General features: G+C 33.6%; 2 protein-coding genes across 4 annotated transcripts in view; one reads left to right on the forward strand and one right to left on the reverse strand.

Moving 5' to 3' along the window:
- The first annotated feature begins 385 nt into the window (after positions 1 to 385).
- LOC101889973 (CDK-activating kinase assembly factor MAT1) lies at positions 386 to 2,362 on the forward strand. Its single transcript, XM_005179914.4, has 2 exons — positions 386 to 516; positions 1,166 to 2,362. Exon 2 carries the CDS (start codon positions 1,224 to 1,226, stop codon positions 2,175 to 2,177), a length of 954 nt encoding a protein of 317 aa, XP_005179971.1. The 5' UTR covers positions 386 to 516; positions 1,166 to 1,223; the 3' UTR covers positions 2,178 to 2,362.
- Positions 2,363 to 5,093: 2,731 nt separating this feature from the next.
- Positions 5,094 to 19,360, reverse strand: part of LOC101889802 (ubiquitin-conjugating enzyme E2 W) — a 63,327-nt gene continuing 49,060 nt past the window's right edge. The window contains exons 2-5 of one of the 3 annotated variants that reach the window (XM_059127793.1): positions 17,582 to 17,792; positions 9,878 to 9,969; positions 6,544 to 6,878; positions 5,094 to 6,478 (exon numbers count right to left, since the gene is read on the reverse strand). In XM_059127793.1, coding sequence (XP_058983776.1) covers positions 6,465 to 6,478; positions 6,544 to 6,878; positions 9,878 to 9,969; positions 17,582 to 17,725 — 585 coding nt within the window. In that variant the 5' untranslated portion in view covers positions 17,726 to 17,792 and the 3' untranslated portion in view covers positions 5,094 to 6,464. Of the gene's footprint in view, positions 6,479 to 6,543; positions 6,879 to 9,877; positions 9,970 to 17,581; positions 18,113 to 19,360 lie in introns of those variants that run through there. The other 2 variants (XM_005179913.4, XM_059127794.1) reach the window with 2 other exon arrangements.

A 19,360-nucleotide genomic window follows, 5' to 3' on the forward strand; every position in this document is an offset into this window, starting at 1 on the left:
TCTTTGATATTACAAACATATAAACAGTCGGATATTGTTTAATAGGCTAAACAAGTACATAACGGAGTATAAAATAGATAAAAACATAGAAATTGCCGGGACGACTACGAAACAAAAAACATCCTGTGAATTTAGTATTTCTTAAAAGTATTTGTTGTTGTGACAGTTGAAAATGAACGAAATTACGAATGAACATTTTATACATTCTATTTTTATGCCTTTCAATTATTGTCTTGTGTAAACGCCATATCTGTGTTACGCCGTGTTAACAGCTCATGAAATTCTTAACAACTGATTGGTTACCGGATTTTTTATGCCGCCGTTGATAGTTTTTCAACGGCACGGACACTTTATGGAAAGTGATATTGTTATGAATTCCTTTTTGTGAATATTGCTTTTGAACTACTTCGTTGCAGAACAACAAACGACTGGAGTACGTTTGCTTTTTAAGAAACAAATTGACCTTTCCGAGAATTCTCTATTGAGAAAGGTTCCAGTAGAGAAGGAATTAGAAGGGTAAGTGATAAATTGTTTAAAATTAAAGTTATTTCTTTATGTTTGCCTTATTTACAGTATGTGGTTTCACAGTGTTCAACACATCAAACAAACATTTTCAGGGTTGCCAAAAGATTTATTTTTCTGATTGGATTCTTAAGAAGTGACCAAGAATAAACAAACGACTGACCTGGTGAATCGCAGTGTATTTTACGTTTCCTTATTCGTAAAAGATATGAGAGACGACTTACAACAGGATTACTTTCCGCCATATGCTACCATGACAACAAACCAGATTTTCATCTGCTCTTGTTTAACAAATCTGGGACACCAAGCCAGATTCTATATCATTTGACTGGATTGAAAAAAATCTAGAAAATATCCATGTGATATTTCCTTTGTATTACGTCGTGAATGTCCGAAAAGATTTCAAATTTTGACTTTGTTCCACTTAAGTCTGTCCATGGCTTTTAGTCTGAAATCTCGGCTTCTTAATTTTTTTTGCTAAGAATCTAGAAAATATGTCATTTGCAATATCTAGAAATATATTGACATTTCTGAATAATTTCTTGTACGATTTATGGTATTGTTTGTGAAACAAAATCTAATCAAAATCTTATTTTTCTCCCTTTTACAGTCATTATTTAAATTTAATGTTCTTTGTTTGCAGGTGAAACTGACTTTAGATTTTCGCAGCCAAAGACGTTACACCCTTCCATTTGCCCACAATGGATGACCAAGCCTGTCCACGATGTAAAACCACAAAATATCGTAACCCTTCGTTGAAGTTGATGGTCAACGTATGCGGGCATACGTTATGTGAATCTTGTGTGGATTTGCTCTTCTTAAAGGGATCGGGTTCCTGTCCACAATGTAATGTTGCTCTCAGACGTAACAATTTCCGCATACAACTGTTCGAAGATCCTATGGTGGAAAAGGAAGTCGATATACGTAAACGTATTCTCAGGGATTATAATAAAAAGGAAGACGATTTCAATTCGCTGCAGGAATACAATGACTATTTGGAGGAAATCGAGACTATTATATACAACTTATGCAACAATATCGACATTATTGGCACCAACAAACGTATAGAACAGTACAAGAAAGACAATCGTGAAGTTATACAACGTAACCGAACACGTATGGGTCGTGAAGAAATCGAATTGGAGGAGATGTTGGAACTTGAGAAGACGCAAGAAGAGTTACGTCGGCAGGAGTTACTTAATCTAGAGGCTGAACAGAAAAAGAAGAAAGCTCGCGAGAAGGAAGCACTCATTGATGAGCTTATGTGCAGTGGCAAGGATGCAAATGCAATTGTTAATGAATTTGCTGTGAAAGTTGAAAAATTGCGAGAAGAAGAAAAACAATTGCCACCACCGCCGAAACCGGCAACACAATTCTCATCGGGTATTAAATTTGGTCGCTCGGCAGATCATCAATTTCTACCCGTGCCAAAAGTCGAAGAAGGTCCCGTGTATATACACGAAAGACCTGTTCTATACATGGAAGGTCCGGCAGCACCACCTGTACAGGAAATTGAAAGTCGTGGTTATATGGCTCATGTCCGGGGCGAAAATCTTACCGAAAGAGCCGGTGGTTATCGGGCAACGTACGCCTGTCAACGAGCTCTACTCGAAGCAATGCAGGGTTTGTTTCATGGTGCTGCAGTTGCAAACTGAAGAACCAGAGTTACGGGTATACAAAATCTTGGGTAGATATATGTTGGCAGGGAAAGATAATAGATCTTAGGAAATCACTTGTTGAGTACTGAAATAAATTTATTTTATTTTTTATGAATGAAAAAGAATTGATATAAAATAAAATTTATGTTGTACTGTGTAAGAACAAAATGCTTTAATTTAAACATTTATGTTTTTTTTTTAACTTTGATTATATTAGATTCCAAGGGAAAACTTTTGTGCTGTAAGAACCAAATAGCCAAGAAAAGATAATGTAAACAAACTACCTTCTACCTCCGAAGAAAAAAAAAAACATATTTTGCTGCCAAGTAGTTTGGAAACTCTCGCAATAACTAAAACTTGTTGGTATTTTTAAATTGGGACTGTTCCTAAACGTAGACTTACATACATACTTTTCTGCTAATAGAGTTTCTACATAATAACAAGTAAAAAAAACATTAAGTTCGGCCAAACTTTTAATACCCTCCACCTTAGGGTAAAGGAAACATTAGAAGAAATGTGACAAAAACCATCAAAATACCGAATATCAGGAGGTAACGTTATATGGGGGCTATATCAAATCATGAACCTATACATACAATGTTTCGCCAACGGAGCTAGAACCCATTATGACTACAAATACCAATTTCCAAATCCGTGAAAAAAAGTTTCAAAAAAATTAAAATACCGAATATCGGGAGGTACCTTTTTATGGGGGCTATACCAAAACGTGGACCCCTACATGCAATGTTTTGCCACACACACAGGGACCCATTATGACATGAAATCCGTGAAAAAATGTGGCATAAATAATCAAAATACCGAATATCGGGAGGTACCGTAAAGAAGGCTAATAAAGCCCTTAGTGATGTTTAGTCTAAGAACCCTAAACTCTTTTGAGTTTTTGAGCTACAAACCGAGTACTATCAAAACCACTTGGAATTTTCGTCAACCTAGACTAAATTAAAGAAAATTTGCAGCCATATCGGAAAAAGATGGAATTTTTTTAAAAACAAAAAAGGTTTTATAATCCAATCCAGACGATAATTGTTATGGTAAATATTAGGTATACCAATTTCTTTTGTTCAGAGACTCATAATGATCTAATTTTATGCGAAGTCATAAATTAAATATTCCTCTCAGGTTTCTGGTTGAGATAAATATTTAGATATAGCAAGTTGTAAAGAATCGCCGGTTAGTTTCACAAGTTATGACAAATAAAAGTATTCACAATTTGTGGGTTAGGTACCAGAAGGGGCTCGCAGATATATATCACATTCAAAAAAGACCTTGCGAGAGCTAAAAAAAATTGTATGTATGAAATTTGAAGAGAGTTGGATGCTAATTTCGCTTTCTTTGAGCGTTTTGTTTTTCAAAAAATTTGAGCTCTATGTGGGGGAGGTACCGGAAGAAATTGTCCGATCTGTACCATCTTTATAACAGATCTTGTGTTGATGGAAATATTGAGATGTATCAAGTTCGAATGGAATCGGATGTTAATTTCCGGTTTTATGAGGTTCATTTCAAAATTTTGACGCTTTCTTCACAGCAGATCTAATAGGATGTGTGAAATATGTAGAGAACCGGATGCTTACTTCGCACTCTTTGAGCGTTTTGTTTTTCAAAAATCTTGAACCCTATGTGGGAGAGGTACCAGAAAAAATGATCCGATCTCTACCATCTTTATAACAAATCTTAGGTTGATAGAAATATTGAGTTGTGCCAAGTCTGAATGGAATTGGATGTTAATCTCGCGCTTTAGGAGCTTCAAGGATATTCAAAATTATCTTGCGAAACAGCGGGACAGAAAGGCGGACATCGCTAGATCCACTTCAAATGTCCTGAAACGGATTTGGTCCAAAGAGACCTAGAGTCTAAAACCGTTATTTCGATGAGAAACGTTTTCACCGGATCAAATGATATATACCCTCTCTAGCTATATGGCTGAGGGTATAGTTACCAATTTTAAAGGAATCTTAATTCAAAATTTGAAATACAAAAATTTATGAAAGGTGAGGAATATTCATCTTATTTCATCAATACCCACAATAAAATTTAAAAATATGCCAATTTCAAAAAAATTGGGTTAACAAAAATTGTTTATTCCCTTATATTGTTTATGGGCTGGTGGCATTACGTGTGTCTGGTTACTTTTCCTGCAGGAATTGTCCAGCAACATTTTTCTGAGAGAGTAAGGTAGTTTTATTCTCTTTTGCAAGAAAAATGCGAAAAGTAAACAGACGGTATTCCTGCAGAAGCTTGCAACTAATCAGCTGATTTGTCAAAACAAACCAATTTGTCCCCCATAAAAATATATAAACAAACAATAGAAAACATCTGATTGGATGTCGATGAATGAGAAGAAGAAGAGTTGCAAGTGATTGCAAGAAGAAATTTGTCCAGCAAGAATTTGCAAACTCTCACTGAAAGAACTGTCAAAATTTCTCTCTCCAACCGCTCTCTTTTGCAGAACTTTCGGGTTAACAGACGACTTCCAGTAACAATTTGTAACAATTGTTACAAATTTTAGGGTAACCAGACACACCTATTATTGGATGCCAGATATAGGTGTGTCTGGTTACCCTAAAATTTGTAACAATTGTTACAAATTGTTACTGGAAGTCGTCTGTTAACCCAAAAGTTCTGCAAAAGAGAGCGGTTGGAGAGAGAAATTTTGACAGTTCTTTCAGTGATGGGGGCTACACCAAAACGTGGACCAATATGGCCCATTTTCAAGTCCTGCAGACATAATATACATTTGAGAAAAATTTTATTAACCTACTCCGTTTCAGGACTAACTATTTTTGAATTTCGAATTATGTGAATTGAAATTAGTCAGATGGTCAATATTAGGTAGTCCAGTAACTACCTAATATTGGCCCAACCCTGGCTCAATAAATAAATAAAAAACAGTGCTTATTTCCATTATTTATGTTATTACTGTTGTTGGTTTTTTATTTTCTTTCACTTAATAGTTATAAGTCATCATATGTTTGATACTATATAAATTAATAAGGAATCTATAATATGTATATATGTATGTATATGCAGCATGTAATTGTATCTAACAAAAACATAATAAGCCAAAAAATGATTATGAAAATAGGCAAAAATTAAATATAAATCAAAACAGAATAAGATGAAACGTTTTTGCGGGATTATATAGTAAAAAGGTACATATGTTTTGTTTTCATATTTTTGTTTCTTTAAAGATATACGTATATATTTCAGCTTTATTATAAAACGAAAATAATATTCCATAATTTTGGGTTATTCGTTAGCATATTTACATTATTTGATTTACAAAATTTGGAATGTGCCAGCATTTTGGGTGATCGGAAGAAATGTAAGCGGATTTAGGAATAAAAACTGTTTTTTAATTATTTTCGTATTGCATTATTTTTGATGCTTTTTTAATACTTTATCTGTTAGGCCGCAAAATCATGGAATTTTAAAAATACAATTTAAATTTTTGTAAATTACCTTTAATATGGGATAAATATAAATTAGATTTTATTATCATTAATTAATTAATCTTATTATTACAATAAAAATATATTATAATAGCGTTTAGAATTACAGTTTCTTCTTTTTTTATTTTGTTTTTTTTTTTTTTTTGTTGTTAATAATAACTTAATCAATACAATCATAAGGGGTTTAGAAATGTGGTATTATATTTAATATGTCTGTTCTTTTTCATTTTTCTCTTGAATACTGGGGTGTTCGGCAGTTTGCTTTAGATCGAAATGTTAAAAGAAACCAGAAATCATCACACAACTATATCACAACATTAACACGATGCTAGATAATAAGAAAAACGAAAATGGTGCCTTACAGACGACAACTCCAAACGCTTGCAGAACTTTCAATCAAAAGCTAAACTGGAGAGATCACCGAATTTATATATATATTTCTTAATTCAATGTTAATTTATAATCATAATTGCAAAATTACTTGTTCACACAAAATACAGCCGGGGGGGATAGGGGAAATGAATTGAGGCAGAAAAGGGTGCGTTATGGTTTGGTTTGGTTTGTATTAGAACGAACCATAACTCTGTCCTTATAAATATTTAAGATGTAAACATGTTTTGAACAATTTCACAAACGTTCGTTTGAAACGTTTCAGGAGTAACCTTTTCAGACGCCGGCGAATTTGTTGCACAGACAATTTAGATTTTACAGTGATGATATCATTGATTTCTTGTTGTAATTCCTGTTCCAGCACCTTGTATGGATAACACAGCAAAGCCCAGGCGAGTGTGTGGGGCTTCAGTTTAACATCTAACTAAACGGAATCATCTGAAATAAAACAAAAAGGGGTTATTTTCAAATTCCATAAGTTTGCGTTTCCTTTGACCACTTACCGTGATACCACCATTTAGTCTTTTTAGGATTCTTGTTGCATGTGTTCACATACAGAGTGTTGTCTGGCGGGCGTTTCTTTTCACGACAACTGCTTAGCATCGATGCTATGCTTAGGCATACCGATTGCACGGACAATGCCGGTGACCAGTCTTCTGTGAGTATTGATAGGCAGATATGACCATTTGAATAGACATGCGGATGCACGGGTATATTATTGCCAATGAAGGTTACTTCCGGTGAATCGAATGGATATTTATGATTGAATTTGAACAGCAGTTGGAAATTTTCACCTTCATAGAGAGTACCCTCAAAGCCGGTTATGTTGATTTTCCATCTATAAAAAAGTGTAATTAAAAATATTGAAATCATTAATAAAAATGAATTACATTGAAAGTGTATTAAGAAGTTTTGGAATTTAAAAAAAAAAAAAACAAATAAAATAGTATCAGTAGGTTTTGCCGACAGATGTATACCCCCATCCTTGAGTTGTGATTATTAAAATTGTTTACCCTTCCGAAGCAGTCTGACCTAAGACTGATATAAATATTACAACGTACCAAATTTGGACTATATCGACTACTTCCTATGTTTTACAATTTTTTTTTACAAATTTTTGGAAAATGTGAAAATATGCGTAAGTTAACAGATATAGCTGACCGAAGTATTCCATTTTCATACTTCATCTAATACAGATAAAAATATTGGAATGGAAAATCGAACATTTATATTTAATTTTATTCAAAATCAAAAGTTTCATATTCATCTCAGGTTTCTGGTTAAGAGAAATATTTAGGTATAAGAAGTTCTAAAGAATCGCTAATTTGTTTCGCAAGTTATGACGGCTGAAATTATTGAAAATTGTGACCCTTTGTGGGCGAGGTATCAGAAAAGGTTCGCAGATATATATAATTTTCACAACAGATCTTTTGTTGTCACAAATGTTTGTATGTGTGGAGAGTTGAATGCTTATTTCTCTTTCTTTGAGCGCTTGGTTTTTCAAAATCTTGAACCTTGTGTGGGGGAGTTACCAGAAGAAATGGTCCCATCTCTACCATCTTTATAACAGATTAGGTTTTGATGAAAATATTGAGATGTATCAAATCTGAATAGAATTTGATTTCAATTTCGTGTTTCATGAGCTTCATGAACATTCAAAATTTTGACCCTTTGTAGAGGAGGTACCAGAAATTAGTGAATCGATATTGCCAACTCTCCGAACTTGCTTTAAGTTTGATATTAATACGATTTAACAACTTTGGACCAAATGCGATACTTCTTCAAGAATCATGGCGCGCACCAACCAGACATATGGACGGCCACCCCAGATCGACTCCAAATTTGGTCCATTAGCATGTTTTGGTCGTATCAACTGATATATACCTTCTCTCTGTAGCCATATGGCTGTGGATATAACAATTAAGGGGTTTGGGTTACCACGTATATGAACTTGAAAATGGACAGAAAGATGGCTTAGTAAAAAATTGTGTAATTTTCTTTAGAATTTATGTTTTTGGACCTGAATATGGTCTCAAATTAAGAAAAATTCACGTCAATGGATCTAAAGGAGCTCTTTGGAAAAGAAATAATTAAAAAGATGGCTTAAAACTTTTTTTAAAATTCAGGTTTTTGGACCTGAAGATGGCCTTAAATTAAGAAATATAATCCACATCTATGGACCTGAAGTGTTCTTTGAGAAAATATTCATAAATCCACGTTTACAAAGCTGATAATGATCTTTAAAAACTGTTGAAAAATCCACCTTTATGGACCGAAAGATGTATTGTAAAAAATGTTTAAAAATCCATGTTTGCACCTGAAGATGGTTTAAAAAATATTTAAAAATCCGATTTAATGGTCCTGAAGGTGGACTTTTACAATCTACATATATGCACCCCAAAATGGGGTTTCAAAACTGTTTAAAAAATCTTTATTTCTGAATAGAATGTCTTTAAAATTTGCATGAAGATCCTAGTTCATGGAACTGAGAATTGTCTTTAAAATGCACCTCTTTGGACCTGAAAATACTCCTTGGATATTATTCAAATATTCCACGTTTATGGAACTGAAGAAGATCCTAAAAGAAGAAACCTATGTTTATTGACCTGAAGATGTATTGTAAAGAATATTTAAAAAATCCACGTTTCTACCTGAAGATGGGTTAAACGATATTTAAAAGTGCACGTCTACGGATCTTTCGGAAAGTCCACGTCTACAGATCTTTCGGAAACTTTCGCATATCTACATGAATTCACCTCAAAATGGGCTTTAAAAACTATTTGAAAAATCCTTATTTCTGGACCTAAGGAAGGTCTTTAAAATTTGTTTAAAAATCCTAGTTCAAAAAATCCACGTTTATAGACTTGAAGAAGATCGTTAAAAAAAAACTATGTTATTGACCGGAAGATGTCTCTAAAAATGGTTTAAAAAACGCACGTTTATGGACATGGAAATGGTCCTGGAAATTGTTTGTTTGAAAAATTTATAGAATAATTTTTGAAAATAATTCAAAGAAATCCGCAAAATTTATTTTAAACTTCCCGCTTATCGAAAGGAATATAGACCTGAAGGAGGTCTTCAAAAAATCTACAATATTGCACTTGAAATGGTCTTTAAAAGTTATTTTAGAAAAACAATAATTTTTGGAATAGAACACGATCTTTAAATGGGGGAAAACCACGTTTATTAACCTGGAGAGGATCTTTAAATAGGGGAAAACCACGTTTATGAAACTGGAGAGTATCTTTAAATGAGGAAAACCCACGTTTATGAACCTGAAGAGTATCATTAAATGGGGGAAACGACGTTTATGAACCTGGAGAGGATCTTTAAATGGGGGAAAAACACGTTTATGAACCTGGAGAGTATCATTAAATGGGGGAAAACCACGTTTATGAACCTGGAGAGTATCTTTAAATGGGGGGAAAACCACGTTCATGAACCTGGGGAGTATCTTTGAATGGGGGAAAACCACGTTTGTGGACCTGGAGAGTATCTTTGAAAATGGTTAAAAAATCCACGTTTATGGACCTGTCGACGATATTCGAGAATTGTTTTAAAAGTTCATGTTTATGAACCTAAGGTTGTCTTTGAAAAATATTAAAAAATTTCCACAATTATTGACCTGCAGATGGTAATATAGACCTTATTAGAATATCCTCGTTTATGTACCTGAAGATAACCTTTGAAAAACTTCTAAAATTCCACGTTTATGAAGATGACTTTTGAAAAATATTGAAAAACCTTCACGTTTCTGGTCCTGTAGATGATTTTTTGAAAAATAATTAAAACTGGTAGTACATAGTTTTCTGTTGTCAATTTGAAATACAAACTTACTGTGATAAATTTCTAGTCACACTGTCCTCATCGACAGAGACGCCTGGTGGGGGCTCTTTGATAAGGGACATGAGTTCCTTTTGTAGACGTTTCTGTAAAAAAAAAAAACAAAAGAAATTTGAAAACAAATTAGATTTTCAAAGAAAATTATCTTATTGCTAAATCTTATTAGAAAAAACCTTAAATTAGTCATCAACAATATAATTATGACGCATTCATTTACACATGTCATTGTCATTGCTCTTTCATTTGATAGCGTAAGAGTCATTGACGTCATTGGTGAAAATTTCAAGACGTAATTTTGAATGCAATGACATTTGATTTTGGAAATTTTAGACTTTCACCAAGGTAAGAAAAAAGGTGTCACACACACAAAAAATTGTTTTTATCAAATTGCAAATAAATAAAAACAATGGCATAAAGAGAGCTTACAGCAAAAAAACAACAACCACAGCGACACGTTTTTTTTTTGTATGGACGTCAATGGTTGGTTCTGTGATCACCCGTTACCAATTTGTTTTGTGTGTTATTAAAGTGGGAAGGTGGTAGGCGATTAGATAAGATAAATTTTGTATTATCATTCAGTTTTAATAATAAAATATGAGTGGGGTTATTGGGCCTCTTGGGAGGGTAGGGATGGAATAGCGACTTATGTGTGAATGAATAAAAAAGTAGAGGTGAACTTGGTAATGAATGTTTTTGGTTTTGTTATTAGATTTGAAGTTCATTATTGCATTTGGGTTGCTTTTTAATAAAGGCGGGTTTCTTTCTTTTTTTGTTGCATTGGGACGTAATAAAGTAATTAATAACAAGTAAGCAAAGGCTATAGCCGTGCGGGGCCGACCATGTGATACCCTACAACACTACAATATGTTAGAAGTCCCTTTATGTCCAAATCTATTTTGGAAGATTTCGCTTTTGAAATTATGTCACGGAGCACTGACCAGATATTAGTCTTAGCATTTTGAACAGGGACATTTGCCCAATATTTACACACTCCCTCGTGCTGTTAGTTGTTGTGGTCCATTTTATAGCTAAATATAATCCAGTGGTCAACCAAAATGCTACAATTCTTCCCTATCCTTAACACTCTTCTTAAGCGTGTCGATTGACTTAAATTGTGTGATCAGGATTTTTTTTCTGTTTTTGGTCCATTTAAACACCCAAATATATTGCGGACATCTTTGAAAACAATAGGCCTAGCCCTTCTGAGCCTAACCCTACCCTTGTGAAAATTTTCGTGAGGATCGGACGATAATTGCAATATGTATATAATATCCCCAACCTGTGTTGTAAGGTGAAAAATATTACAAAACAAACAGTTCAATATTATAAGTCAATGTTAAAAAATCGCATGCGATAAAAAATATGAAAAAAATGTCACAAAATACTACAAAATCTATATTAACATCATTATTGGCATCTTTTTATGCGATTTTTTTTAGATTTTATTCTTTTATGCCAAGAGGGCATTCTGAATTGACAAAATTTGTCAAATTCTTGAGATATAAGCATTCTAGCTAACATCCCCTCCTCTGTATACACACATTGTACATATTTCGCTATATATATCCGATATATTTACTATCTGCATCTACGTAACGGTCAGGATTGACCTGTTCGTCTATTTGCGATTTCGCCCGGATTAAAAATATCCGCGGTTTTCTGGAAAATTTGACTTTTATTTAACAAAAATGTTATGGTCTATTTCACCCACTAAATATTACCCGATTACCATTAAAATTGGAGGGCTTCTGCCCAACCCTAAGCTGTAGCGCCATGCTAACTCCCACGTCGATTGGTCAATAATTGCGACCTGTAGAGCAACTGAAAATCAGGAAAAATTTTTGGTCCATTTCAACCCCTAAGCATTGTGCGATCATTTCCAAAAGAAATAGGGTTCTATTCTGCCTCTAGCCTCAACTCCATTCTAAATTTCGTGAAGATCGGGCCATAATTGCGACCTGTAGATTGATTATAAATTAACATGGACAGACGGACAGACGGACGGACGGACGGACGGACGGACGGACATACATAGCTAGATCGACTCAGTTCGGCGAGATGGGAAGATCCATATATACTTTCCTATGTGGGAAACCAATACTTCGAGGCGTTACATAATTTTTGGCCCAATCAAACTTATAATACCCCCAACACATAGTGTTGTAGGGTATAAAAATTGATCAACAGCTCGTCAAGTCGACTACAATGTACCCTAGGCTAATGAGCTTTTTAAGACAACTGAAAATAAACAATTTCAACTCTTCTATGATTTTTCCTAAAATGGAAATTTTCTAAAAGAATTTCCTCGGTTCTCCATAAGCTGAAGATGTTTTACAGGAGTATTTTTCCTAAAAGGCTTTCTGTGACTTGCTGGTTATTCTAGTTCTCCATCATTGAAGTAAATACCTTCAAACAAGAATCTAACCCTGAATAACATGGTAACACCACACCCGGGGTATAGGGTTTAGAGTTTAAAGAGGGGAATTACAATTGGAAATAGAAACAACAATGATGTGATGGCAAATATAAATAACTATATTGCATATCGTAAACATTGATTAGGCATTATTATTATATGATATCAGTTCAAGTGAGCTTTGGAGTACGTGTTGTATATCACCCTTCATTGTTTTTTGTTTGTTTGTTTTTTTGTGGTGTTGTTTTCTTTTTTACTAATCGAACAATGAAAATGCATTATTTACAAAAAAAAAAAAAAAAAAAAAAAAAAAAAAAACAAACTGAAATGTTAAGTAGCTGTTCAAAGGAAGAGCTAATAAAAAATAACACTTGAACCTCAACATATTGCGCATATTGGACTCATTCAGGAATAGATAGAATGGGGTGGGGCTGGTTGGCTATTTTGACATTCGGTTTGCAACATTTGCAAATTGTGACCAGAAATTGCGTTAATAAATTGCATGTGTCTACCATGTAACCTAGAATTGTAAGCTAGAGACTAAATCACTCGTAATAGCATACTTTTAGGCGCCCCACAATTTTTAAGCTAATAAAGAAACCTTTGCTAAATATAAGTGTGAAAACGTCACTTTGCTCTGACATAATGTGTAAATTAGCCTTAATTTGGCTGATTCCGTCCTTCTATCCGACTGTATAATGAGTTACCTTCATAGCCTTCCACGATTTGCATATTACGCCTGAAAATATGCCATTAAAGTTTGCAATTTCCCATCTAAGCTATAATTAATAAAATATAAAAAAAGGAAAAAAGCTGTAAGCTCTGCCGGGTCGAACTTTGAATACCCTCCACCATTTGGAACGAATATGACAATTTTAAAAAATAAAATCCCTTAAAAATTCTTTTAAAATTTTAAAAATACCGAATGACGGTCTATACGACGAAGTGGACCTTCATAAGCAACTTTTGTCATAAGCCATTGCAAAAAAATTGAAATGCTAAACTTGAAAAAAGTTCGGTGAATAATTTAGATAAAATCATCAAAATGCTGAATATAGGAAGGTACCGTTGTATGGGGGCTATACGAAGACGTACACCTGCACAGACAATTTGCTGCCATAGGCTGTAGTATCCATTACGAACTTCAAATAGCAAATTTGAAATATTTCCGTTGAATAATGTCCCTAAAATCATCAAAATACCGAATATCGAGAGGTGCCGTTATATGGGGGCTATATGAAGATGTGGACCTGTACAGACAATTTTCTGTCATATGCTGTAGTATCAGTTACGAACTTCAAATACCAAATTTGAAACAACTCCCGTGAATAATGTCGCTTAAATCACAAAAATAGCGAAAATAGGGAGGTACCATTACAGGGTCAGATGGAAAAACTGCAACCAAGTTCAGATTGCTGTCATTTCTAAGCCAATCGTCCGACAGCTGTTAAAATTGTTCCAGTGACAGCTCATTATATTGTTTACAAGCGTACAGAAGCATTTTGGAGAGAATTTTCCAAAAAAAAAAATTATTCGTGATGGAATTCAAGCGTGATAGTGTGATTTCTTTATATTTGGCCGGAAAACCACAAGTGGCTATCGTTAGAGCCCCCCAGCAATTAAATGTGAATAAATGTTTTGTGTCTCGTACCATCGCTCGTTACCGTGATACTCGTAGCGTAGCCCGACGTCAAGGAAGTGGACGGGAGAAAACAGCAACATCAGCAGAAATGGCTCGAAAAGTAAAGAAGCGACTTGATCAAAACCCGCGTCGCAGTAGCCGAAACATATCGCAATATTCCATTCGGCAAATATTGAAAAATGAGCTCGGGGAAAAGCCATTGAAATTACAAAAATTGCAAGAACTTACACCGCAACAGAAAGAAAATAGACAGAAAAGAGCTAAAGAGTTGCTTCGCTTGGCCGAAAGTGGTGAACTGCCGAATTTGGTTTTCTCCAATGAGAAAACATTCGTTGTCCAGCAGTTTGTAAACAAACAAAATGATCGTGTTTACTTGCCAAAGAGTTAAGCTGAAAATGTGCACATTCGGTTGGCCACCAGAACTTAAGCGCCGGCCATGGCGATGGTGTGGGCCGCCATAACAGCCGATGGTCGCTTTCCGCTTGTATTAATTGACCATGGCATCAGAAAAAATGCCGAATATATTCTGGGGGTCTATTGAAGTCTTGGGCACGCAAACATTTTGGCCGCAGACCTTGGACATTCCAACAGGACTCAGAACAAAATGAGGTTCCTCGCTTTATTTTCAGCGCACAATGGCCACCAAAAGCCCCGGATACCAATCCGTTGGACTATTGTGTCTGGAGTATTTTGGAAAGCAAGGTTGGCACTAAAAATACCAAAGTGTCGATCACCTCAAGCAAGTGCTTTGCCGGGAATGGGCCAAAATACCGCAGAACAACATTCGGGCAGCGTATGACGGTTTCATTGAACAAATCTAAACTTATTCTAAAATTTGATACTATTTCCGACATTTTTTGCTTTCATTCAATAAAATTAAAAAAAATGTAAAAATTATGGCATTTGACTTTGTGGCAGTTTTTTTATCTTACCCTGTAGATGTGGTTTTGGAATTGTGTGCTTTAATTGTACGAAAAGTACTAAATGGTACTAAATTTATTCTCTACTGAAGATATAAAATTCTGAAATTTGATATTTAGAATACTGATTATATCTATGTTTGAAATTTGGCGGTTGCCTGGAAATTCGTTATATATTTGTTCAAAAATTACTAACTACTAAGTCAACCGTTGAGTAAATGGATAGAGCTGGAATCCTGAAATTTAATATTGAGGTCAATGTTAAATTGTAGGGTTTAGATATGGTGGTGGAAAGTCCGAAAATTTAGTACGATGTATGAATTCTTGATTAATTTTTTTATTGAACAAAGTGTGCATATTTTGAGTACTAAAAAGACCTAATACGAACTGTTGGAACGAATCTAAAATTTGAAGGTGGACTGTGAACTTTTTGCTGACAAAGTATCGGACACTTCCTATCTATCTTCTTCTATATTATATATATATATATTATTATATATATATATATATATCTTCGGACACTTCCTATCTATCTTCTTCTATATTATATATATATATATATATATATATTATTATTATTATATATATATATATATATATATATATATATATATATATATATATATATATATATATATATATATATATATAAATGTAAGTTGTGTTACGCTTATAACTTAAGAACCGCTGGATTAATTTTAACGATTCACACAAATTCGGAGTTGTCTACTCTCCGAAAAGGATAATATCCAAAAAAATCGCGTAAAAATGTGATATATTAACATTTTCATTTTGACTTTTCAAATGTACAATAGTAATGTTTTATTTTGCATGATTTTTTTCCATTTTGACTTACTTTTTTCTAATGTACATTTGTAGTGTTTTTTTATATTTTATTTTTGAATTCGAATATTTATACCAATTTATTTAATTGACTTGATTTCTTGAGAACTGAAATTGATGGCGGGTTACATGGAAGTGTAGTAGCGAATTATGTGGTGGCGAAACGGAATAGATGATATCGAAATAATTTAACGCGGTCACACCAAAGTTCAAAGATAATTACTTTTTCTAAATCGCTGAAAAATCATGAAAAAGAGATCTCATTGCAAAAATCAAAAAAACATTTTCAATGGAACCATCATACAGATAATTGCCACATAGGAATTTATTTAAGTAAAGTCCCCACATTGGAGTATCCCCAAGTCCACTTTCACATCTAATGTGTGGTCAGAAAAGAACATTTTGTATTCTATTGAATTTTTAACCCCCAAGAGAATATTGGTTGGGAACGTAGATTTGGGATGTGCATCCATATGAAATAAATTGTGGAAACATGAACAAATTACAAATATAAGAAAGTAGCACGGGACCGAATATTTGTTTAATCATCATTGAATTATCCTATGATGAAAATATGGAATTTAAGGGGTCTCCAACTTACAATTTAAATGGCAAATAAAATTAATTCCCATCTTATCATTCTGCCCTCAATTATGAGGTGGATAAAACTATTTTTACTCATTTAAATCACGCGAAATTCTATGACATGCTATATTGTTCTGCTATATTTTTGATTTGGCCTCTATTTGTCATCTTGGATTATAAGGGGTAGAAGAAAGTTTTCAATGTAGGTCGATGTTTCGGAGTAGTGCCCATATAAAGAAGGTACCTCCTAATTTAACCACATTTCAAAGAATTTGGCTAATAATGCGTATTAGGGGGGTGAAAATCTTACACTAAAATTTCAACATATCTACAAATTTTAGAATTTTTAGCCATGTTATAATACCCTCTCAAGTCCACCTTTTGGCGGACAAACAGACTGACATGATTAGGGGGACTTATGAGGACTCTAATGCACAATCTAAGTTGCTAATGGGTTTAAAAAAGTAATTAACTTTGGCTATTCTTAAATCATTCAGCCAAAATCAATCATTTTTAGAAAATCTTCGTTTATGGACCTGAAGATGACCCATGAAAATTGTTTATAAGTCCAAGTTTATGGACCTAAAAAAGGTTTTCGAAAATTGTTAAAAAAAATAGCTGTTATGATTCTGAAGATGGTCCTTGAAAATTGTTTAAAAAATTGACTAAAATTGTTAAAAATCAACGTTTATGGACCGTAAAATGGACGTAGATAGTTGTTTCGAAAATTGTTCTTTATGGACCGGAAAATAGTATAAGAAAATTATTTAAGAAATCCACGTTTATGGACCCGAAAATTGTCTTTGAGAATTGTTAAAAAACTACAACTGTGGACCCGAAGATGTTCTTGTATAATTGTCAAAACACTCACTTTATAGACCTAAAATTAGTCTCTAAAAGAAAGACTAAAAAAGGAGCAATTTTTATCTACATATGGTCCTTAAAAATTGTTAAAAACATCCTCGTTATTGGACCAAAAGATGGTCTTGTTTAAAAAATCCACGTTTATGGGCCTCAAGATGGTCTTGAAAATAGTTTACTACTACCCCCCGATGGTCTATTAAAAATAATCCTTAACAAAACTAGGGCTCCACAACTGTTTTAAAAATGATTCAGATTAACATTTCGCCGACGGCTCCTAACTGTGCCTCTGACATAGGGTATATATATACCGGTATATTTTATGCAGTCCAAAGGTCTAATTCCATTTAAAAAGTTACGTATCTTTTTTTTTTTTTTGCTTTTAATTAATTATTTGCAATCATTTTCAAAAAAAAAAAAAAACTACTTGCCTCCCATCGTGTATTATCCAACACTAATGGCTTGCCACATTTCGTCGTTGGTATTGGCTCGGGTTCTTTTTGCTCCGTGATGATCTCCGCCTTTGGCGGTTTGTCTTTTTTATTGTTTTTAAATAATTTGACGATTTTGGACATGTTTTGTTTGTTTGTTAGTTTTGTTTTTATATTTATTTCAGTTATGTTCACACTTCGTTTTAAATTTCTACAGAAATTGTTTTGGTCAATTTAAATTCTCCTTGTGTTTTTTTTTTTTTTTTGGATTTGTCAAAACATTTTGCTATGGAATTTTAAGTTTTTGATGTTCATTATTCACACATAAGTTAAAATATTTTGGCGTTAACGCGAAATGTTTAGGAAACTTTTCCCAGCACACAGTCAAAAGAAAAACAGAGAGGTGACAACAATTAGTCGTACTTTTTTCAGAAACACGCGAAATAGAAATGATTTGTTGTTGATTGTTTTAATGCCGCAAAGTGAATAAAATCCGTTCAGTTGCGAAAACAAAATAACCAGAGTTGTGAACGGGCGCACTGCTAGAAATATGACTTTTCTTACCCGTAAAAAAAATACAAATACAAAAACAACAGCAAGAAGAAAAATAGCGTGCTTTTTCTTTGCTATCAAAAAGCAAATTGTTTACAAATAAAATAAAAAATAAAGGAATATAAAACGCTTAAATAGGGAGGGTAGGAAAGGCAGTTAAGAAAACGTGATAAATACATAAAAATTACAGATTTGAATTTGTTGAATTTCCAATGACAATGACAATTATTGGAGTCCATACTATTGACCGAAGTCAATACTATTGACCGAAGTCAATACTATTGACCGGAGTCAATACTATTGACCGGAGTCAATACTATACCCAATATTTTCAACAAGTCAATTTTATTGACAATTTTACAGACTTAAGTCAATATTATTGACTGCCCCATTAGACCCTCGTAATAAAAATATCACCAATAAAAATGACAGAAAACAAGAAGGAAAAATTGCTTATTTGGTATTTATTTCCCTTTTTGCAAAGAAAAATAAACGAAAAACACAGCTTTTATTTCTGTTTTGAAAACTTTGTTGGTAATTATGTTTCTCTGTTGAGTTGCTGTTTTTTTTTGACGTTTTAATTTTGCAATAGGAAAACAGATAAGGAAGACATGGATGGACTCATCATCCAACCAACCCGACTGGTAATTAAATAAATAACAAAGGTAGGTAGGTGACTGTTATCTGGGTAGAGGTGGTGGTTGATGAGTGGGGGGTATGTCAACAATCATTTCACTGGGCTGGTTCTTCTATTCTTATCTTATCGCTATGCAGTGTATTTAAAGATAGATTATGGCTGAAAATATAATAAAATCGCACTGAAAGCCTTTGAGTCTGGCAGGAAAACATTTCAAATGAAATGCAAAGAAAAAACAAACTGCGAAAAATATTTACGAATAAATTTCACACCCATTTTTTATGGTCTTCCAAGAAATGTTCTGTGGGAATTGGTCCTAGAGTCACGTGAGACTTCTTGGGAAATTCAATGACAATGACACTGACCTGCAGTACTAAATTTTTAGTTTATTTGTCAGATTTGTGAAGAGTTTTATGGACTATTTGTTAATTTGATCACAAGTACTGAAAATGTTTTGCAAAAATACTAATTTCTACGCCAAGAAGCTCCATAAACTATGTAACCCCTTCGTAAATGAAATTATTATAAAATTAGTATTTATGCAAAACATTTTTAGTACAAATTCTATTTGGCAAATGTGGCAATGTGAG

Source organism: Musca domestica, unplaced genomic scaffold (genome assembly GCF_030504385.1).
Source record: "Musca domestica strain aabys unplaced genomic scaffold, Musca_domestica.polishedcontigs.V.1.1 48, whole genome shotgun sequence".
NCBI classification, from domain to species: Eukaryota; Metazoa; Arthropoda; class Insecta; order Diptera; family Muscidae; genus Musca; species Musca domestica.

Excerpts from the sequence above, each read along its gene's own strand:
- LOC101889973 (XM_005179914.4), top strand. The coding sequence starts at position 1,224 with ATGGATGACCAAGCCTGTCCACGATGTAAAACCACAAAATATCGTAAC.